This window comes from Seriola lalandi, unplaced genomic scaffold (assembly GCF_002814215.2).
Source record: "Seriola lalandi dorsalis isolate HSWRI2012SDOR001 ecotype SW California unplaced genomic scaffold, Sedor1 jcf7180002054591, whole genome shotgun sequence".
NCBI lineage: Eukaryota > Metazoa > Chordata > Actinopteri > Carangiformes > Carangidae > Seriola > Seriola lalandi.
Genome location: NW_019525144.1, coordinates 1,418,184 through 1,437,333, shown reverse-complemented (window position 1 = coordinate 1,437,333; position 19,150 = coordinate 1,418,184). Strand labels below are relative to the sequence as shown.

Here is a 19,150-nt window from a genome sequence, read left to right as displayed (position 1 = left end):
TTTTTTTTTTTTTTAAATGGGGGAAAAATGACTGCATTGTTGTGACTTTACACAAAATAAATTCTCAAATCAACATGATCTTTTTTTATGTTTGCAAAACCTAATTCTGTAGCAACTTGATCCTTTTTCTATTGATCTGAGCTATATTAATCACTGATTGGTGATCACTTGCCCCACTGTTTACAATAACTGCTGATTAGCCCTCCTGTTTTATCTTTCAAAATGGAAGGGGGCTGGAATGTTATAGTAAACACATACATTTACAGTCCATTAAAAAAATAAGTTATACAGCAGACTATACTTTTGTTATGTCTCCTGTCAGAGTACAAAACAAGTATACACCAGTATGCCGTTACACTATGCAAACATGCTTTTATCTATACTCTTGAATATGCCTGTGTGACTTCAATATATTTCAGTTTGTATTATTAAAAATTTTATACATTTTTTTTTTTTTTATTCTACAATTACAAGCAAAACTGACAAAACTGTAAAATAGTCTTGATTTCTGAAATGATTTTCTGTCCAAACATCTACAGTTTTACTCAGAAGCCAACTCACTGATGTGAGTGAAGAAACTAAATTCAGGCCATGGTTTGGTTCATTCATTCAGTTCCTTCTTTGTTTGAGCTGCAACATACAATCTGATTTGTGCTACAACAGGAGACAAGAACATGTATTGGCATTGCCTAAGTTTATTATGGTAAAACAAAATTGTCACAAATGTCAATGAACAGCACAGGCAGAGAGAAACATCGACTGGATGATGTAGTTAAGAACCTTCAATAAATGAAAAAATGGCTTACAAGCAGATGGATGGATGAGAAGAAACAGGAATCCCCGCAAAAAATGTAATCCAATCACAGAAAAACAAGAACCAAGGTCAATACACAAAAGCACTAGGAAACAGAGAGAGATAATCCAAAAATGAGCTGGGGAAAATGGCAGGTATAAACATGGCCTGTGGTGATGATGAAACAGAGAACAGGTGTGTCAGTGGGCGGGGAAACACAGGTGATTGCAGATAGAAAAAAGGTGAGCAGGTGCAACAGAGGACAGGAAAAAAGTCTGGGGACACCTGGTGGACAGATAAAGAATGGCAGGTCTGGGGAGAAAACATGGGAGGAATGAAAAGGAGCTGGAAACAGGGGCCGGAGCTGTCTTGAAAAAAAAAATCTCCTAATTTGACCATTGTGTCCAATTTATTTTCTCAGAAGTTATAGTAATAATCACCTATCGATGCATCACCAATCAACGAGAGCTGACTTTGGTATGTTATCAAGCAGATGTGCACAAGAGCAGTTAAAAAGTATATCTTACCAGTTAATCTAAACATGAACAAAATAATAAACTTTTCTCAAGATCATAAAAATAAAAATAAGCAGCCTTTAATTATAGTGTCTACTTGTGTTTATTTCAGATGAGCTGCTATAAACGCTACTGTAAAGTAGTCCTGTTTAATCTTTTAAAATTTTTTAACAACGGACTGACAATTTACAGCACAATTATACAGTGACTGAGTCTGCTCTGCACTGTACAAACATGTTTTTATCTCATAGCTTTGCATTACATGACATTTATCTGCCTCTAGTTAATGCTTCTGTGATTACCCACAAGTCAGTGAGCCATTCAACTAGCCAATCACCACTTAGATTTCCTTTAATGGAAAAGTCTTAGCAGGTTATATCAGTGAGTAAAAGGTGTTTCGCTCTCTTTGAGCTCTCTGTCATCATCACACATGGACAGGCTGCGTGTTTTTCTGGTCGTTCTCTTTGGTAATTCTTTTGATAAAATTACAGTTATGTTCCATTTTACAAATAATTTATATCTACATACTCATTGTTGTTTATTAGTAAACTGCACTTTCTGTGCTGTGAAATCCTGTAATGCTACTTTTATGACTGTGTTTTTATTGCAGGAGCTGTTTCTTTCAGTCAGGATCAGATTCCCAAACCAGTGTCGGAGGTGACAGTCAGACCAGGAGGAAACATCACTCTGTACTGTGACTGCAAAAAGTCAACTGGAGTATACATAGTGTGGTTCAGGAACTGTTCTCATGAGAACCAGCCCACTCTTGTTCTTAAAACAGTAGGTGATTCGGGGGATGGCATCAGAAACCCAAAGGATCCTCTGAGGCTTTTCCCTCGTTTTGAATTTTTGAAGTACCATTCTTCTGACTCCTACGACCTGCTGATCAGGAACATCACTGATTCTGATGAGGGGCTCTACTACTGTGGAACTCAACAGATGAAGGTGGAGGATGAAGAATTAATCGCTTCCAAATACATTTACAACTATGGCAGTGTAACAACAAGGATCATATGTGGTAAGGTTTCTTTGTACATGTGTGAGTGTGATAGTGGTGACAGTGATTGCAACCTTTTGATTAAATGATTATTGTACAGTTGAAGAGTTATGGCAAAGTAACAAGGATTCTATTGAGTAATTATTCTGGTCTGACTTTTCTTTGTATGTTAATCTACAGTATGTTTGGATTTGAACCATTTGACAGATCCCTACATTGTATAATAAATATAATTTTCTTTTTCTATTATATTAAAGTTTGTGATCATGTCAAATCCAACATACAAAACTGTATTCTCCATGAGCAATATTATGGGCTACATTATGATGAACAAGGTTGTGAGGTAGAATCCAGGGTAATACAGCCACTTCTCTGAAGTTAAAGACATGAAGTTTCTTCCTAATCAGAGACTGCTTAGGTTTGAAGTGTTGTGGGTTGTTCTTACCATGCAATATATTCCATATTGATATTTATATGCATCCTCCTTCTGTAAAATGTTTGCATTTGAGAAACCAGAAAACACCTTAACACATGGAATAAAAGTGTTCCAGATATCACCTGTTGCTGGCATAAAATCAGTCACCAATGAACCTTGTTTAGATATAGCGATACTGACTGTTAGGCTATTATATTAAACTAAAATGTAAAATAGGTCCAAGCTGGAAAAGATCTATCAGTGAGGAACAGGATAAATATCAAGCATGTTACAAGTCAAACTTCATAGTGGTGATGCATATATGTCTAAAAATGTTTTGCTGACTGCAGGAAAAGAAGACAACGCAGACAGAAAAACATGCCTTCACTCCGGTGTTGTGCCCTGGATGATGGTGGTGTTCACGCCAGCTTTAACTATTCTCTCCTCTTTCCTCTCCTTTATTTTGGTTTATCACTTCTGTCAGAAAACAGGTACCTTTTGTTATTTCAGAGTTACTACGTCATGTTTATGTGTTATTTCGTATTTCTTATATATTGTCATATTTATTTATTTTTTTCAGACACTTTGGAGAGTAATTATTCATGTAAAGACTAAATACCATAAGATAGCTATATTTGTGATAGTCTTTTGTACATTTGAGGGCTACTCTGAAATTGTGTTGTATTCATTTCTGTAGATTACGAACCTGAAGTTCATCAGAAAAGACCAAACAGCACAGGACAAACAAGACAGAATCAGGTAATCAACAGAAGATTTGATTCTGATTCTGATCATATGATGTGTATAAACACATCATATGATCAGAATCAGAATTTTAATTTTTCCCTTTTGTCAGCAATTTCTTCATAAATGTAGTCTTTTAAATGTACTGAGGTTGTTAATTGTCCAGTGTAACAGCACAATAGCATGCAAATGATTCTAAATAACAAATTGTTTTACAGGATGAAGATGTGTGTTTAACACGAGTTGTGTTCCGGGTTAAGGATGGACAAAAACACCAGTAGACATGAAGTACAGCAAAAGCACATTTGTCTCATTCAGGCAGAAAGAAAATAGAATTGAACGAGTCCAATTTCAAAATGTTTCAAATTCAGGTCAACGGTTTAACTTGTAATTTCCTCTTGTATCTTTGTATTCTTGTATGTCCTGTGGTTTGTGACACACTCCTAGAGATCTTAAACCACAAAGTGTGTGAGCGCAAGCTGTGTGGCCGATTTGGTATCAGGTTTGTGATCAACCAGTTGACAACAGTCACATACACATTATCACAGTTTTAAATGTACTTTTCCGTTGAGAACTGTTTAAACATAAATCTTGACTTACATATTGCTTTTATTTTTATTAGTTATCATTAAGTAATATGAGCTTGTACTGTTTTATACGTAGAATATGTATGGAATATTTGTAATTAACTCTTTACTTGTTATTATTACATTATTATAAATCAATTATTTTTATTACAGTTGTCTTTTGTAAGCTGTGTACGTACACACACAACATATAATGGGCTTTACTATCTTTTTGATTGTCCTCCCCTTTACTTCAGTAGTCTCTATTCTAATGGATAGGCATAATAATTTGCATTAAATTAATTTGAAAGAATAAGTGATGCAGGTGAATGCCTTACTCATTGCTTTTGCTGATTTATTGTGGATTAAATGGCCAGTTTGTTAGAGGTATGAACCACAATAATGATGAATTTATTTTTGTTCTTTTATTATTTAATTTGGTTTATTACCATTTTGTATTTACAGATGTGGATAAAAGTGTTAGTACCCTAACACCTTATTGTAACAATAGTCTGTGAAATTAAAAGCGCCTTTGTCATGCATGTGTGCACGCCGTTAGTTTGCCATAGAATAAAATAAAGGAATGAAAAGAGCTGAACTCTTGATTAATTCTTTCTTATTCTACAAAGATCTTCTAAAATGGCCTGGATAAAATGAATGACCCCTTAGAAGTGGTGATAAACAAGTGGATTGTCATCTGTATTTCAAAATTATCACACGTGCCTTCAGTCTTAAGTCATCAGTCAATCAGTCATTCAGCCTATTTAAAATGCAATTGTGCGCCACAAGAAATGTGGAAACGAGAAAAAAAGGAGAGTTGTCTGAGGATATAAGGAAAAAAATATTTGCTGAGCATGATCACAAAAGTTTAAGGTCTAAGGGACCATAACCAACCTCTCTAGATATGGCCACAAGAAGAAAGTTGATCCTGTATTGAACACAAGGAGAATTTGAATCTTCAGAATAGATACAAGCTGACCTCCAAGATAGAGGTGCAATAGTGTCCAACTGCACCATACAATGCTCTCTGAATGGATGTGAGCACCAAGATCCTGGAAGAACCCACTTTTGAAAGAGAAACATACAAAGGCCTGACTGGAGTTTGCAAAAATTTTGACAAGCCAGAATGCTTCTGGGAGAATGTCCTGTGGACAGATGAAACAGATTGTAGGTTTTTTCATAAGTCACAAAATCTATATCTTCACAGAAGTAAAAAGGAAGCAGCAAAACATTCTCCTCCAATGGGATATGACCAAAGCATACATCTACAACAAGCTGTAAAGTCAGTTTCCAAAAAGGTACAAGTGAGTACAGTGTGTACAATAAGCCACAGTATGCAGTCCATGTGATCAGTCAAGCTTTACAGGAAACCCACACTGACAAACGACCACAGAGCTCAGCATGCAGACTGAAGCTGCAGATTAGTGGCCTGTTGAGGTCATCGGTGCATAATGTGTGAAGAGAACACAGTTTGTATGGATTTTTTTTTTTTTTTTTACTTTCAGTGATGTTGCTACGATTGCAACAATTAAAGTAAAACACTGATTACAGAAGCTCTGCAGCCACCTTGTGGTTTAATACACATCAAATTTCTTTCAGATATCAGTGTCAGTGAGGTTTTATTCAGGATAAACTGTTACTCTCAATCCTCATATCTGAATCACAAACATGTGGACATTTATTTGTTTATGTATTGCCTGTTTGTTTTTGCTGTAGCACGAATGATTCTCTGATCATTCAGCGTGTTAAAATTGGAAAAGTCTGTTGGGACAAATAGGGGAGATGGTGTGATCTCTCAGCATTACTCAGTAGCCTCACTGGCTCCATTTGAGTCACTCCTGACCTCTAGTGGAGATGATAAGTAATAAACCAAAGCCAAAAATCTAACAGGACCATCTTTAGGTCTTTGGCTGTTTTCACACAACAAAAATAATGTAATTAGACCATTATGTGGCACAAATTGATTATTTAAAATTAAACAATAAGAAACCACAGGAACTATGTTTCCTGTTTAAGCTTATCTGTGCCACAATTGAAAAAAAAAGGCAATGCTTAAAACAATACAACAAAATGTCATATCTCCTAATGTGACCAGCATGTCCAAAGTTTTTACAAAATGATCATCACCCATCAGTGTATTATATAAGAGTATTTGCTGACTTTCAAATGATATTCAAAAGCACAACCTTGAACATAATTAAAGCGAGAAACAATACAATCTGCAAGTAATCGTATCATGAAACACACTGTCAAGCAACAACAAGCCAAGCTACTGTCCTCTAATTCATTTGTAATGCACAATGTAAATTAATGAATTACTATGAAATATAATCCATGGGCTGATGATGACTATTCATGTCACAATCTCTTTGTTGAACTCCTGTTTAAGTAATAGTCACTGTTTTACAATGTTGAATAAGATGCTTAACATGATTAACATCAAAATGTACGTTCTAGCATCTGGCCAAGCTGAAATTTTTGTTGTCATTTGTGAGAGGACATGCTGTTGATGTGTCCTTCAAGTTGGTCCTCATTTTAGTAGTTGTATTTCTCATACTACTCTGTTTCTTTTGGCGTAAGATGAATGACACTTTGCCGTTCTGAAAATAGCTAGTGTATAATCAATGACCAGTCAATCAGACTCTCCAAGTGAAACTCACCTGACCTCTAGTGGGAAGACAATGCAATGCATCACAAATGCCATCAAAAACGTTGGACCTTACTGTCGAACAGTCCAGACTGAATCATACCGTGCTTCTGAAATTCTAAGTCACTGTGCTGGAATAACTATCCATGATGTATTATCTTCAACAGTAGTAACAGTGCTGCTCTATTCAATAGGTCTAAATCAATTCTCCTTTTAACTGTTAAAAAACAAAACAAAAACATTATCACGTTTGATTTTTACTGAAGGTTCAGTTCTTCAACTCATAATCTATCGCAGGCTCACATTTCACATTTCTTCCACAAAGGACTGAAAGAATTTGCACAAGATTTCTTTAGTTCATATTGTTTATTTCCTCTATCACCAGTTGTTAATAAATTAGTAGATAACAACAGTGCACAAAATGATATTTTCATACTAAAATTCAGCAGTTGTCCTCATCTAAGACAAGGGAAAAGATTTTATTCATATATTCCTTACACTTGACACGCAAACAAAGACACTGAAGACATGAAAAAAAACATATTCCAATGAGCATTTTTAAAATCAATTAAAAGCTACATTTTTTAATCATTTGAATTAAAAAAAATAGTCAAGGTACTGACTTTATGCCTGTAAACAATAGTAGAAACATAAATAATCTCTAAACATGAAAAATTCAAGCATTCAAAATACGCATTTAAATGCACTCAAAAAAGAGAAAATATAGTTTGTCTTTTTAGCAAGGAAACTGTTCTTGAGCATTTCTCAAATATAGGATTATTATTTTCAGTAAAACTTGGATTGCCCTAAGCTGATCCACGGAACAGAATCACGGCTGATTCTTCTTTAAATGGGCCAATATTGGCTATGCTAAGCCTGATCCATTTCCAAACTTGTGGACTATTTGTTTGTTACTGGTACGCCAACTTTCAAACATGCCCCACTGCCCTTCATAAAAACACAACCACCACTCTGTGATTGAGATACCCAGAAGTGAATTGTGCACAAAATAAATAAATAAACAAATACAAGGCAGCCAACAGTTTCAGATATGACAGTCTTTGACAATGTAATAAAAATGTTATTTTGTGTCTATTTCAGCAACATTTTGCAAGTGAATCACACCTTAAAAGTGCTGATGTTGGTTGTAAAATGCCATTTGAGCATTGGATGATGCTTGAGATAAAAAAAGAGGCTGTCTAAAAACCTGTCCGACACCTCTTTCAATAAGGATTATCAACAATCTGTACAAAATATGATATGAAACCATTAAAGGGAAGCATTTTTTGTTATCAAGGCTAAGTTTTCTTAGGGCAGACCAACCCAGCTGTCAAACATATTTAAGGCCCCTGAAAACTTGGTTTTAAATCCTACACAAATCAAACAACAATAAAATGTAAAGTTAAGAAAAATAGTAAGGGTTTAAACCTCAAAAAATACTTGGCTAATCTGCTTCAGCAGTACTGTATGGTTGTTGTTTGATAATTTAATGGTTTAACAACCCTACAACTCATCAGATTTTGATTCAAATGTTGCTAAAACCTGATTGATACAGGTCTTTCCACCTGATTGGTGGAAATATGTGACATCACCTTTTTCCAACTTCCCACACACAGAAAAAAACACAAATACAGAAATCTCTCGTGATATAATCAAAACTGGTCTAAATATGGTCTTCATGTAGAAGCCCATCATTCCTAGTAAAACACTAATTTATAAAATAGGTTTTTAAGGCTTTCCAGTTGCCTTACTAATTTTTTCCGTGTATAATGCAGGTATATTGAAAAACTAACAAAAATGTCAGACCAGACTCTCTTTCATATTTTATATCATAGATAGGATTCAAATCAAGATCAGGGAAAAGATCTCTTATTAAGACAACACTAAATATAACCACATTTCTCTCAGAACAGAATGTTTTCATTTTCTGCTGCATCTTCAATGGAGGTTTAAATTGAATTCAAGCATTGACTCTATTGCACAGAAGAGCAGCATCTGTTTAAACATAATTTAATCCTTCAACCATAGGCAAAGCATCAAAAATCTGCATCTAAAATAATATATGGTATCAACCATATGTCTACATAAGACTTAGCAAAAGAAATCATCTTCAAATATAAAATAAGTTATGTAAAAACTCTTTACTGAGCCTCATATTGATCTCCTTACATATGCAACTGACTTATGTGCCCAAATGTATTATATCTTCTGGACATTTTTTTACAGGCAACATTAGACATCATACATGTATCATGATTCTGTCAGTGCCTTTAAGACCAGACTCTGAGTATGGAAACATCAATATCTCAATGAGGTTCTGAAACTTTTTTGGTTCAATAAAATTTTAACAAAAGAAAATATTCTTGGCTGATTGTCAAAGTTTCTGTAGACCACTTTGATGCTTTGCTGCAGCTGACTCATTTTTCTTTTTAAAAAGATTTTTGAGCTTCAGGGATTTCTTGCTCTTTTCCTTATCCTTGGTCCTCTCATCTCCAGTCTCGATGGGCGATACAGGAGATGTAGGGGTAACCCTTGGTGGTGGAAGAGGTTTCTCCATCTCTGCTTGCAGCCTGTTCTGACGCAGATTAGGTACTGAGGCAGAGAGGCTGGTTAGGGTTGTTGGTGTGGAGTTGCAGGACTTCTCAAGGATTCCATCATATACAAGCTGGCTCAATGGACCAACAGTGAAAAGGTCTGAAGATGACTTCCATGGTGCCTGGGAGGTTACCATAAGGTCTGGCTGACCAATTCGACCTGGAGATGAACTTGATTCAGATGCTCCCATCTCCTCCCTCAGTGTTGATTGTTTATGTATTTCCATTGAAACATCAACACTTGGCATTCTTGGTATTCTCCTTCTTAGAGAACCAGCAGACAACTCATGTTCATCTCTCAGTATCTTCCTATTAGGTGATGGTTCTAAACAAAACTCTTGCTTCTCTGTAGATGACGAGGTGTCTGTAGATGCATCAAATTTCTCTCTGGGTAGTATCTTTAGGGAAGCAGTATCTGTACTATACTCCAACTCCTCTCTAGATATCCTTCTTGGTGGTTTTCTTGTGGTCTCAACCATTTTGTCCATTGCTAATGCCCTCACAGAGGAATCAAGCTGGCATTCTTCTTTATTACATGGAAGCTTTCTAGAACCTGTTTCTAGGGACATCCCTAATGAATCTCTTGTAACTCTTCTGAATACTGAGTCAAACAGATGCTCAGCATCATCTTGTACTATCTTTCTTGAGGCGCTGTCCACTGAAGCCCCCATCATACCTCTTGATATCTTCCTTGGTGCCTGTTGATCTGTTGATGCTTCTAATTCATTCCAAAGAATCTTTCTCGCATCCAGGGATAAATCACTTCTTTCTCTGTATATATTCCATGAAGTAGTGTCCATCAAATCCCCTATCATATCTCTCTCTACTTTCCTGGATGGAAATTCTGCATCCAACTCACTGGAAAGCCCCTTTCTAACTGTAACATCCATGGGAACTTCCATCCTGTCTCGTGATATCTTCCTTGATGTAGCCTCTATCAAAGACTCTTCTTTGGACTTCTTCAAAGAAGGGGATTCCAAAGAAGTATCCAGCACTTTGTCTTTTGCTGTCTTCCTGCAAGCAACATCTGCAGAAGCTTCAAGCTCTTCTATAGAAATTTTACGAACTGGAGATTCAACAACAGCTTCCATTTCTTTACTCAGAGGTTTTGTAACGGAGCTCTCTGCAAGCAGCTCAGTGTCATCATGAGAGAGCTTCTCAGAGGAAGCATCAGCACTAGGACTACACAACATTTTGCTGAGAGGAGGTGAAGTCATATAATCCTCTTGTGAGTCTCTATTAGTGAGAGAAAGGAAAGGAAGAATAAGGGGAGGAAGAAACAAGGAAGGAAAGAAGGAAGGAATTAATGGAATGTCCAAACAAATTGGCTCAATGAAGGTGTTGCTGAAACTGTGTAAAAATAAGGTGGCCATTAAAAGTTGTGGGCAAGCAGACATACTGTTTCTTTAGAGTTTTCAGGAAGAGCTCCTCTTCCTCATCAAAGCACGGGTAAGGGGCTCGGATGGGGATGAGAAGGTCAGGGTCTTGCAAGATCATTGCAGCTGGTGGCTGAGCAATGACACCAGGACGACGAGTCCGACATATGGTGGATCCTCGCGTTCGAGGAGAGCGCTTCGGTGGTGGAACTGGAACTGGAGGAAAACCAAAGATGAACCAATCAGCGAAAATGATGAATCCAAACATAAAAGGCAGTGGTGTAGTGGTAGCAATGAATATGTACCCCTAGTTTTCAACATAAAATGTCTGGTAACACCAGAGTGGTGTTATTTGATTCTAGAAGCTTGGTGATGTAGGGACTATTTGCAGTGCTAGTTGTTAAACTACTGTAGCTGGTGAGCCAAACACAGACACAACAGATTTTCAGCCACAAAACATGCATGTGAATCACATGCCATGGCCCTAACAGGCACCTGATTGAACACTGTGGACACCAAATAGACAAAAACCCACGATTCATGTTATTTACCTTGCATCTGTGGTAAGATTGGAGACGCAGACTCTTCTAAAAGATCCTCTATAGATCCATGTAAAGAGCTATGGCATGAACAAGATGTTTGGGGTCCTCGGGGCAACCCCAGGGCAATTGATTCTGTGTAAAGCTGCGCAGTGAGTTTTGCTAGGCCAGGATTCCTGATGATGGGGAAGCTGCAGACGCGCTCAATCTGCTGCCAGCGATGGAGACGCTCCCGTAGGCAGGCTGTTACTTCACACAAGGCATTCCTTTAGGCGGTACAAAGATGTTTGTCACATACATTACATATTACATATTTACTGGAACAGACACATTTGCACATACCTGCACAGGTAATTTTGTGACTCACTTTGCTTCCAGGATCTTTTGGTCAACCTGGTCTAGAGAGGAGCTGTGGGCAACATGGAGAGTCCCCAGCACAGAACTCCTCTTCTTCTTAATCCTCTCTGCCTGCAAGGAAGTATAGTTTGTGGGTCAGTCAACAGGAAGTGGGTCATTCAGTAGAGATCAGGTCTATGATCCAGTGCAAATCACTCCAAATGTCTCTCTATTATCAACACTGACCCACTCATGAAAAACTGTTAGATGCACAAAAAGGTGAAGATGAAAAGTTGCTCAATAATTTCCATGTATTAAGATTCTTCTTTTGTCTCTTTCCTCCTCATGCATTACCTCGTCCTTGGCGGTGGCAAGCTGTAGTTCTGCACTGTGCTTCTTGACGTTGTAGTATTGGACCTCTACCTCATGTGTCAGCTGCAGCCACAGCTGGAGAGCATCTGAGGCAGTCCAGCTTGCCTGCATGTCCTTCTCTGCCTGCTTCAATGCCCCACGGACCTAAATGGATGCCATCAGTCAAATGTTAGATGCTACATAAGTGATTTCAAGAATTGGTGAAAACTGGCTTTCACCTACAGTATTTACAGTACAGCAAAGACGGTGAGTCACCACAGCAAACAAGAAGTTGTTTCCTCTGGTTATTTGCATGGTACGTAGTGTTAACCTGTTCCAGCTCTTCCTCTGCATATCGGAGGCGGCTGAGCTCAGTGACAGCTCCCTGCCTCAGCTCGTGCAGACGGTGAGCCTCCTCCTGTGCTCCGATGATCTCATCCCGCATCTTCTCCTCCAGGTTCTGTTTCTCCTCTGCAACATTACGCTTCTCTTCTTGGGCTCGCTCCAGTCTGAGAATGTGAAAATGTTATTAGTGTAATTGAGACGAAGTCATATAGGTGATGTACAACAACTGACAGACAATGGAAAATTACTGAATACTCACTGTTCCTGTAGATCTATGAGACTCTGTTCTGCCCTCTGGAGACTTTCCAAATCTTTCATCATCTTGGCTATGTGGACTTTACTGGCTTTGTTTTGAGCCTGTGCAAACCAGCAGCCTCCAACTCCCATCACCACTGACACAATTAGCAGCAGATCCTTCATGTAATTATGAGGAGGACCTGTGATGGAATGGAAGGATGATTATTAATGGTTGATGTATCATAAATGAATCATAATTGATGGGATAATGGCGAATAAAAAGGGAGATCTTAAGGACACAAAGTTAGTAACATGGAGTAAGCCAAAAACACACCTTCCATATTATCACTGACAAAATGTTTTAACTTTCTGTACATCCACCCACATGCCAGAATGTACTCTTCCTCGGGAGTGTGTATGCGTACAGTAGAAATGTTACTGATAATGTTAACAATGACTTTGTCGAAAATGTAGATTTTTTTTAAAGGGTTTTTTAAGGTTTTTTTTAAGGGTTTTTCACTGGATGCCAGTTGTTGTCCATTAAATATTGCAAAAGTCGGGGGAAACTGGGAAAGCTGGACTGTACATGTGTGTGTAAATTAAATAGGCAAACAGGAACAGATCCATTCAAGAGACATTAGAGTAGGGAGAGTGTGAGGACTTAAGGTTCTTACGTGTAGGCGGCCCAAACAGAACTACGTCCAGAGCTTTGATGTTGAGCTTCTGTTTGTCTCTCTGGTCCTGAACCCTCAGATGGATACTCAGGAATGAAGGCTCGTTTGCTGCAATCCTATGAACAGATGTCACAGGCAGCACATGTTCAGCTCAACTGACTTGTTATTACAGTGACCTGCTTTGGCAACAGCACACAAGAGAGTCGGTCTTGGTTGACTATAGGATCCTCAGTGTTTATCCTCACCTGGGTAGTGTGTTTCCATTGACCTTAAAGTCTTTAAAGTTTCTCTCATACTGTGGCAACTCAACAAACTCCTTCAGCCAGCGAAGCACCTCGTCTTGTGTCCAATTATGTACTGAAAATTGAGACAAGGAAAGAAAAAGTCAGACAAAGTAGAGCTTGACACATTTGAAGAAAATAAAAAATAAAACAATGCATATACACACACCTTCAGATGACTTCCAGCCCCTCCAGAGCTCCTCAACTGTGATGTGTTGGTCTTCTCTGTGCAGGTTGCTGTGCTTGTTGGTCTGCTGCTGCTTCATGTCTTCAATGATGAACTGCATAATTGGAGGGATACAGGGATAAAGAATTTTTTTCAGACACAAATTTCAAAAGCCAGGTTAGAGGTCACCAGCACATAACATTAGCTGAGCACAAACTCTCAGACTCCCTGTCCAAAATAAATTGGGTGGGTGTCGCAGTATGTTATGTCCTTGGATTTCAATCTAGGAATAATGAGTGTGTGTTTTGGGACTGTATTTATTTAGACTGGATGCAGAAGCATGAGTGTGTATTGCAAACTTCAGAGATTATGTGTACATGGTTGTGTGTGTTAGTGCTGTCTTGGAATGTGTTCTTGGCTGCAAACGGAGGCTTCATATGATGGCTAGAGGAATCTTGGGGCTATGTTCTGATGAGTCCAGGCCCCTCCCCTGACATTTCTATGGCAACCGCAACCCGAGCCCCTGGATACTGTATCCCTGCACTGCATTCTGGAAGGTGAAGGCATTCCGGAATTCTGGGTTTACTATCAATGTCACATACAACTAGAGACTTGCAGACTCTCTGGGCAAAATGCTTTTCTACCCTGGATATTATTTACTCTGAAATATTAAACTGAACACAAAAAGAATACACAAATCACTAAGGCACATTTGCACATGTGCGCAAACATGTTTTATATGCATTTGATATGCCTTTACGCACGTACAGAGCCATACACAGAGATCAAATTGATTACTTGTTCACACGATTGAATAGAAAAGTTTTGATAATGCCAGTACTTCTTTGATTTTTGGCTTCTCAATTACATGTTGTTTTTTTTGTTTTTTTTGTCCCACATAAAAATATGCTTGGAAACTCTAAAATATTATAGGTCTGCAAAAAAGCAGCACATACATTTGTGGTATGTAGGAATTGATTGATATACTATCTTTATTTATTTATTATTTGACAATAGAAATTCATGCAATTATCAAATTCAAATAAATTAACTTTGATAAATATTTCTTCACTCTTTTGTTTCAAGATGTTTGTGAAGAATATAAGAAGGTGGTGTAAGGAAACATTAAGAGGAGTTATACTCTTAATTATATCTATGAAGGTCACCAATGTTCCAGTATTCTTTTAGTCCAAACTAATTTTGTCACCGAGCCAAAAGCAAAAGTTATACCCTTGCTATCCTTGAAGTAGCATTTGACTCTACCACCAGCCAGGACACCTGTTGCTGCACTGCTTTACCCTTTCTGCTTCCTGCATGCAAGAACATACAAGCGCTAGGATTTACAACAGATTAGTAGATAGGTTAAATATTTGATGAAGAGCAAGTTGTACCTCTAGACTCTCCTCCACCTCAATCCCTCCATCCTGGTCATCGTCCATCATCTGATGGATGCTCCGCAGGGCCTCCAGACTGTAGCGATCTGCCTCGCTCATACATGGTGGAGACACCACCATGCAGGGGTCTATGTGTGTTAGGAAGGCAATGACATTTTATGAATCATTACTTCGCTCAACATATCCAAGGAGTACCTTTCAGTTATTCATCAATCCAGCTCAGCTGATCAGTTACACTGATTTACAAATTGAGCACTATCTTTTCTGTGTGTTCACTGCTCCTTTTAGAGCAGATACAAGGAAAGCTAATCACATCTGCTCAGCATTGAGTGAATGTGATTCTTTTGGCCCATACAGGGAATGCAGAATAGTGCACATTTAATTTATTACTTATACTGGGCATCAGATAAGTCTCATCAGATAAGTCTTTTCTGTTTGTCTATCCAAAACTTCAACATTTCCACGAAAAATAAATATGAATCAATGACCATGGTTTCTCTTAAAATACAGCCTGGACCCAAAATGATTTATTGCATGTTTATCAAAAGGTACCTTATGGGGCTTTCTGTTTATTAACACTTAATTCCCCCCTAAGTATCTGCAAAGTGCAATCATTTCGATCCACATAAACTAGACAAATATGCACAATAAAACCAACTGCACAATCAGTACGATACACTGACAAAAAAATCTCACCTCAAGATCCATTTATTAGCTTCTAAATGGGCCATGAAGTGACATTGTTTTGGCAACTGCTGTTTCCAAGGACAAGAGAACAATCTATTTGTTGCTGACATAGAAATAATATGATACATTACATTAGACCTGTTTTCATCAGTCATTCAAAGCATGTTTACCACCATTACCAGGAAGTGTCAGAGTTGTAACCTTCTTGTTGTCACGTCATTGCCCACTCTGCAACCAGAGCTCTTATGTACCATAGTTACTCTTGTGTAGTTATGTATTTGTAGAAGTAATAATAGGTGGTAAGTTTAGTCAGTCAAGTCATATAAATCAATCCATAAATACTTTGCGCCAAAACCAAGAACACACTGGCAGACTTTTGCAGACAATGTATACTGAATTTACTCGGTCACACAGCAACGATGAGTCTCTGGAAAATCAGTCATCAAGGCCAAATCAACTGTTGTAATTAGGCTTTAAATTGTACAATGTGTTCCAGCCATAAGTAGAGTACAGCAACACAGGTGACGCACAGCTTTCTGTCATCTGTCAGTCTAGTGAGTCAGAGCCCATTTTTGTCTCTGTGACTCTAGAGATTTGGTGCTCCAAGGAGCTCAAGGGACAGGGGGTCAAACGCCTGCCAGTTAAACCCACTATCATAGCCGGCTTCAGTTAGACTAGCCGCTCCCTGCCTACAATGTGAGGAAGAATAAAACTATGGGAAACTGGGAAAATGTGATTTGTGCAAAAAAATATTGGTATCAATCTCAGAAGTAGTAATATTTAATATATTTTTTTTTATGTGGAGAGGAAATCCTCTTGCAACTAGCCCAATAAAAGTCAGCACTGGACCATAGGAGTATGTTAGTGCTAGATGATCCTGCAACATGGATCTACTAGGTAAGCATCAGGCGTGCCCATGAGGTTTCTATAGATGCAGAAAGAAGACACTGAAAATAAGGGGATGGAATGACCTATAATGATTGTATCTTTGTTTGCTGTCTGCTTTGGTTATATTTGCCATGAGTTTTCTTTCAATAATGATTTGATATGGCAATAAATAGTTAGAATTCTTGACAATCTGCAGTTGACAATGTCAGTATTCTGAAAAACATTCCCACAGCCAGGAGATGTAGACTGTACCACCAATGTACAGAGCAAAGAAACTGACCCCCTGGTTGATGATGAAACTTGTATTTCTTAATAGAGAAGAGACATCTCAGCTGGATGGGCTATCAAATAACTGTGGTGTATGCAAAGGTCCAGAGTGTGTGCGTGTGTGTGCGTGTGTGTGTGTGTGTGTGTGTGTGTGTGTGAGTGTGTGTGTCTGGGGGAACTCCCCATACGACCTGAGTTTAACCTTTTCCACAGGTGAGCTGAAGTTGTTGTGCTGGGCAGAAGATTGGAATGGCTGGATTTACTACGAAGACAGACTATTTAAAAAATCCCTTGACAAGGTCATGCAAGATTTAATAGCATCATAAAATGTTTTAGTTCATGTAAAGAAAGACTGCGGGTTTTGTTTCCCAAGCATCATATGCAAGATTCACAAAGACTCCAAAACAAAACAGAAAGTGTCCTGATAATTTGAGCTGTTCTTTTAGGATTCGATGCCTGTCGAATAATAGTGCTTTAACATGAGTAAGCTCACTCCATCGTTCAGTATCATCAAAATGGTCTGAATTGGCTGAAAAATAAGCTAAGTAAAACTGTTTCTAGTCAAGTCAAGTAAAAAATGAGAATAAAATAGAAAAAACTTACAAAGATCTATTTTAAGATTGTGTACCAGTCCAAACAACAATTTAAAAAAAAGAAATTGTTTTTATCAGCCCTATTCTAACTTACAAAACAGCATGACTGACTGTCATTCTTAGATGTGACATGTGCAAATTAGATTGATGTGCTGCCAGCCAATGTCCAGCGTTCCTAATTGATTCAGTCTGTGGATGCATCATTCAGCACATAGGCCTACCTGTTGGGTCAAAGCCTGCGCTCCCACCGGGGAGGGTGAAACCCTGGAGGTCCCCAGCGCCTTGCGCGGCCACAAAGACCACAGCGGGGAAAACGAGCAGCAACAGAGGGGACAGAGGCAGCATTTCAGATGGCAGATAATATTTCCGTCCAGAGTCGAGAAACTCCTCAAAACAAATGAAGAAAGACTATATACGGCACCAACAGTTTAGGGGGCACCCCTGTCAGTCTGCGCAAAGCGTTAAGCGATCTGTGTTGCTATTACGGGTACAGCCAGGAAGCGAGACGTGATACTGATGATTCACTTGAGAAATCAGGCAAGATGGATTAGTGTGCAACCTGAAATGTATAATAGCGCACGAATAAGTTTCAAAACACTTTAAAGAAACTCTGCAGTAATGATTTGTAGAGTCATCCAAACACTAAGGCTGTGCGTAAAAGTTCTCCAAAAGTGGATAATCCGAAAAAAACCGACAGATTCCGCTATGATAAATCCATATTATGTCAAATAAAAACATCAGAAGAAATGGTCCTGAGAGTGATCCATCCTTATTTGAAAAAACACACGCACATCAGATCTCTGGACTTGAAAGGCGCAGGAAAGCAGATCAGGTTAGGTCAGAAGATGAAGGAAACCTCGGTTTATAATCCTGCTCAGGACGCATTCACCTTCTCTGTCCCTCGTGTCCAGTTGTCTGTTTTGTGTCGGCTGGTGGTCTCTTTATAAACCAGATTATCTTACTTGTCCAGTTCTCTGTTCTCTCTTCTGTCAGCCTTTTCCCCAACAGACGTCAAGCTGTGACTCTCTCTCTCTCTCTCTCTCTCTCTCTCTCTCTCTGTATCTGTCTCTGTCTCTCTCTCTCAATAGGGCCCCCAACACTTTATTATGTTTCCTAACCCAACCCCACTCCACACACTTTGCTACAGTGTTGATCCAGTGACATCTTTTTTTTCGACTTCCATTTGTTACAGAGCTGAACAACTGCTTATAATGCTCAACAGTGAGGGTTAACACCACCCCATGAGCTAACTACATCGTTTACTATCCCCCGCATTTTCTGGCCTTACTGGTTCTGGTTTAGGGATCAATTAAAGCCCCCTAGACTTCACAATGGGAAATGTTGCTTGAGATCATGACTGTGCCAGGAATAGCACGTCATATGTCACGTCATGGCCTGGCCAGATCTTCAAGCTATGCGATGGATTTAGCAAATGTTTGTACACCTGTTTGGGTTTCTGATGATGTCCATATGTGGCTTGTGATTGCAAAGTCTTTGACACACTTGTACAGAAAGCACTGGTCAGTCTGTCTCAAAGTATTTTAGTATAAATTATTAGTATAAAGTGTGAGGGACACAAACAGACCACACAAGCCTCTCTCTCTCTCTCTCACACTAAAAGTAACGGAGTGTCAGATTTCATTCCAGCAATCTGGCTCCCAGTTTAAAAATAGTGAGGCAAATTTGACCTCTAGCCTGTGGAGCATGCCCAAGTGGTAAGTGTCCAATAAGGCCTCAGAAGGGCC

The 19,150-nt window shown here is 38.5% G+C and overlaps 2 protein-coding genes across 2 annotated transcripts; one reads left to right on the top strand and one right to left on the bottom strand.

Moving 5' to 3' along the window:
• Positions 1 to 1,695: 1,695 nt before the first annotated feature.
• On the top strand, positions 1,696 to 4,628 carry LOC111664573 (uncharacterized). Its single transcript, XM_023419232.2, has 5 exons — positions 1,696 to 1,775; positions 1,919 to 2,326; positions 3,071 to 3,211; positions 3,418 to 3,479; positions 3,683 to 4,628. Exons 1-5 carry the CDS (start codon positions 1,739 to 1,741, stop codon positions 3,743 to 3,745), a joined length of 711 nt encoding a protein of 236 aa, XP_023275000.1. The 5' UTR covers positions 1,696 to 1,738; the 3' UTR covers positions 3,746 to 4,628.
• A 2,396-nt stretch (positions 4,629 to 7,024) lies between these two features.
• stim2a (tromal interaction molecule 2a) lies at positions 7,025 to 18,672 on the bottom strand. The gene is made up of 12 exons (XM_023419183.2): positions 17,627 to 18,672; positions 14,968 to 15,098; positions 13,580 to 13,691; positions 13,375 to 13,486; positions 13,130 to 13,245; positions 12,478 to 12,655; positions 12,205 to 12,382; positions 11,877 to 12,038; positions 11,554 to 11,654; positions 11,199 to 11,452; positions 10,671 to 10,863; positions 7,025 to 10,507 (listed from the first exon to the last, which is right to left on the bottom strand). The coding sequence occupies exons 1-12, from the start codon at positions 17,748 to 17,750 to the stop codon at positions 9,052 to 9,054; spliced, it is 3,117 nt and encodes a 1,038-aa protein (XP_023274951.1). The 5' UTR covers positions 17,751 to 18,672; the 3' UTR covers positions 7,025 to 9,051.
• Positions 18,673 to 19,150: the final 478 nt, after the last annotated feature.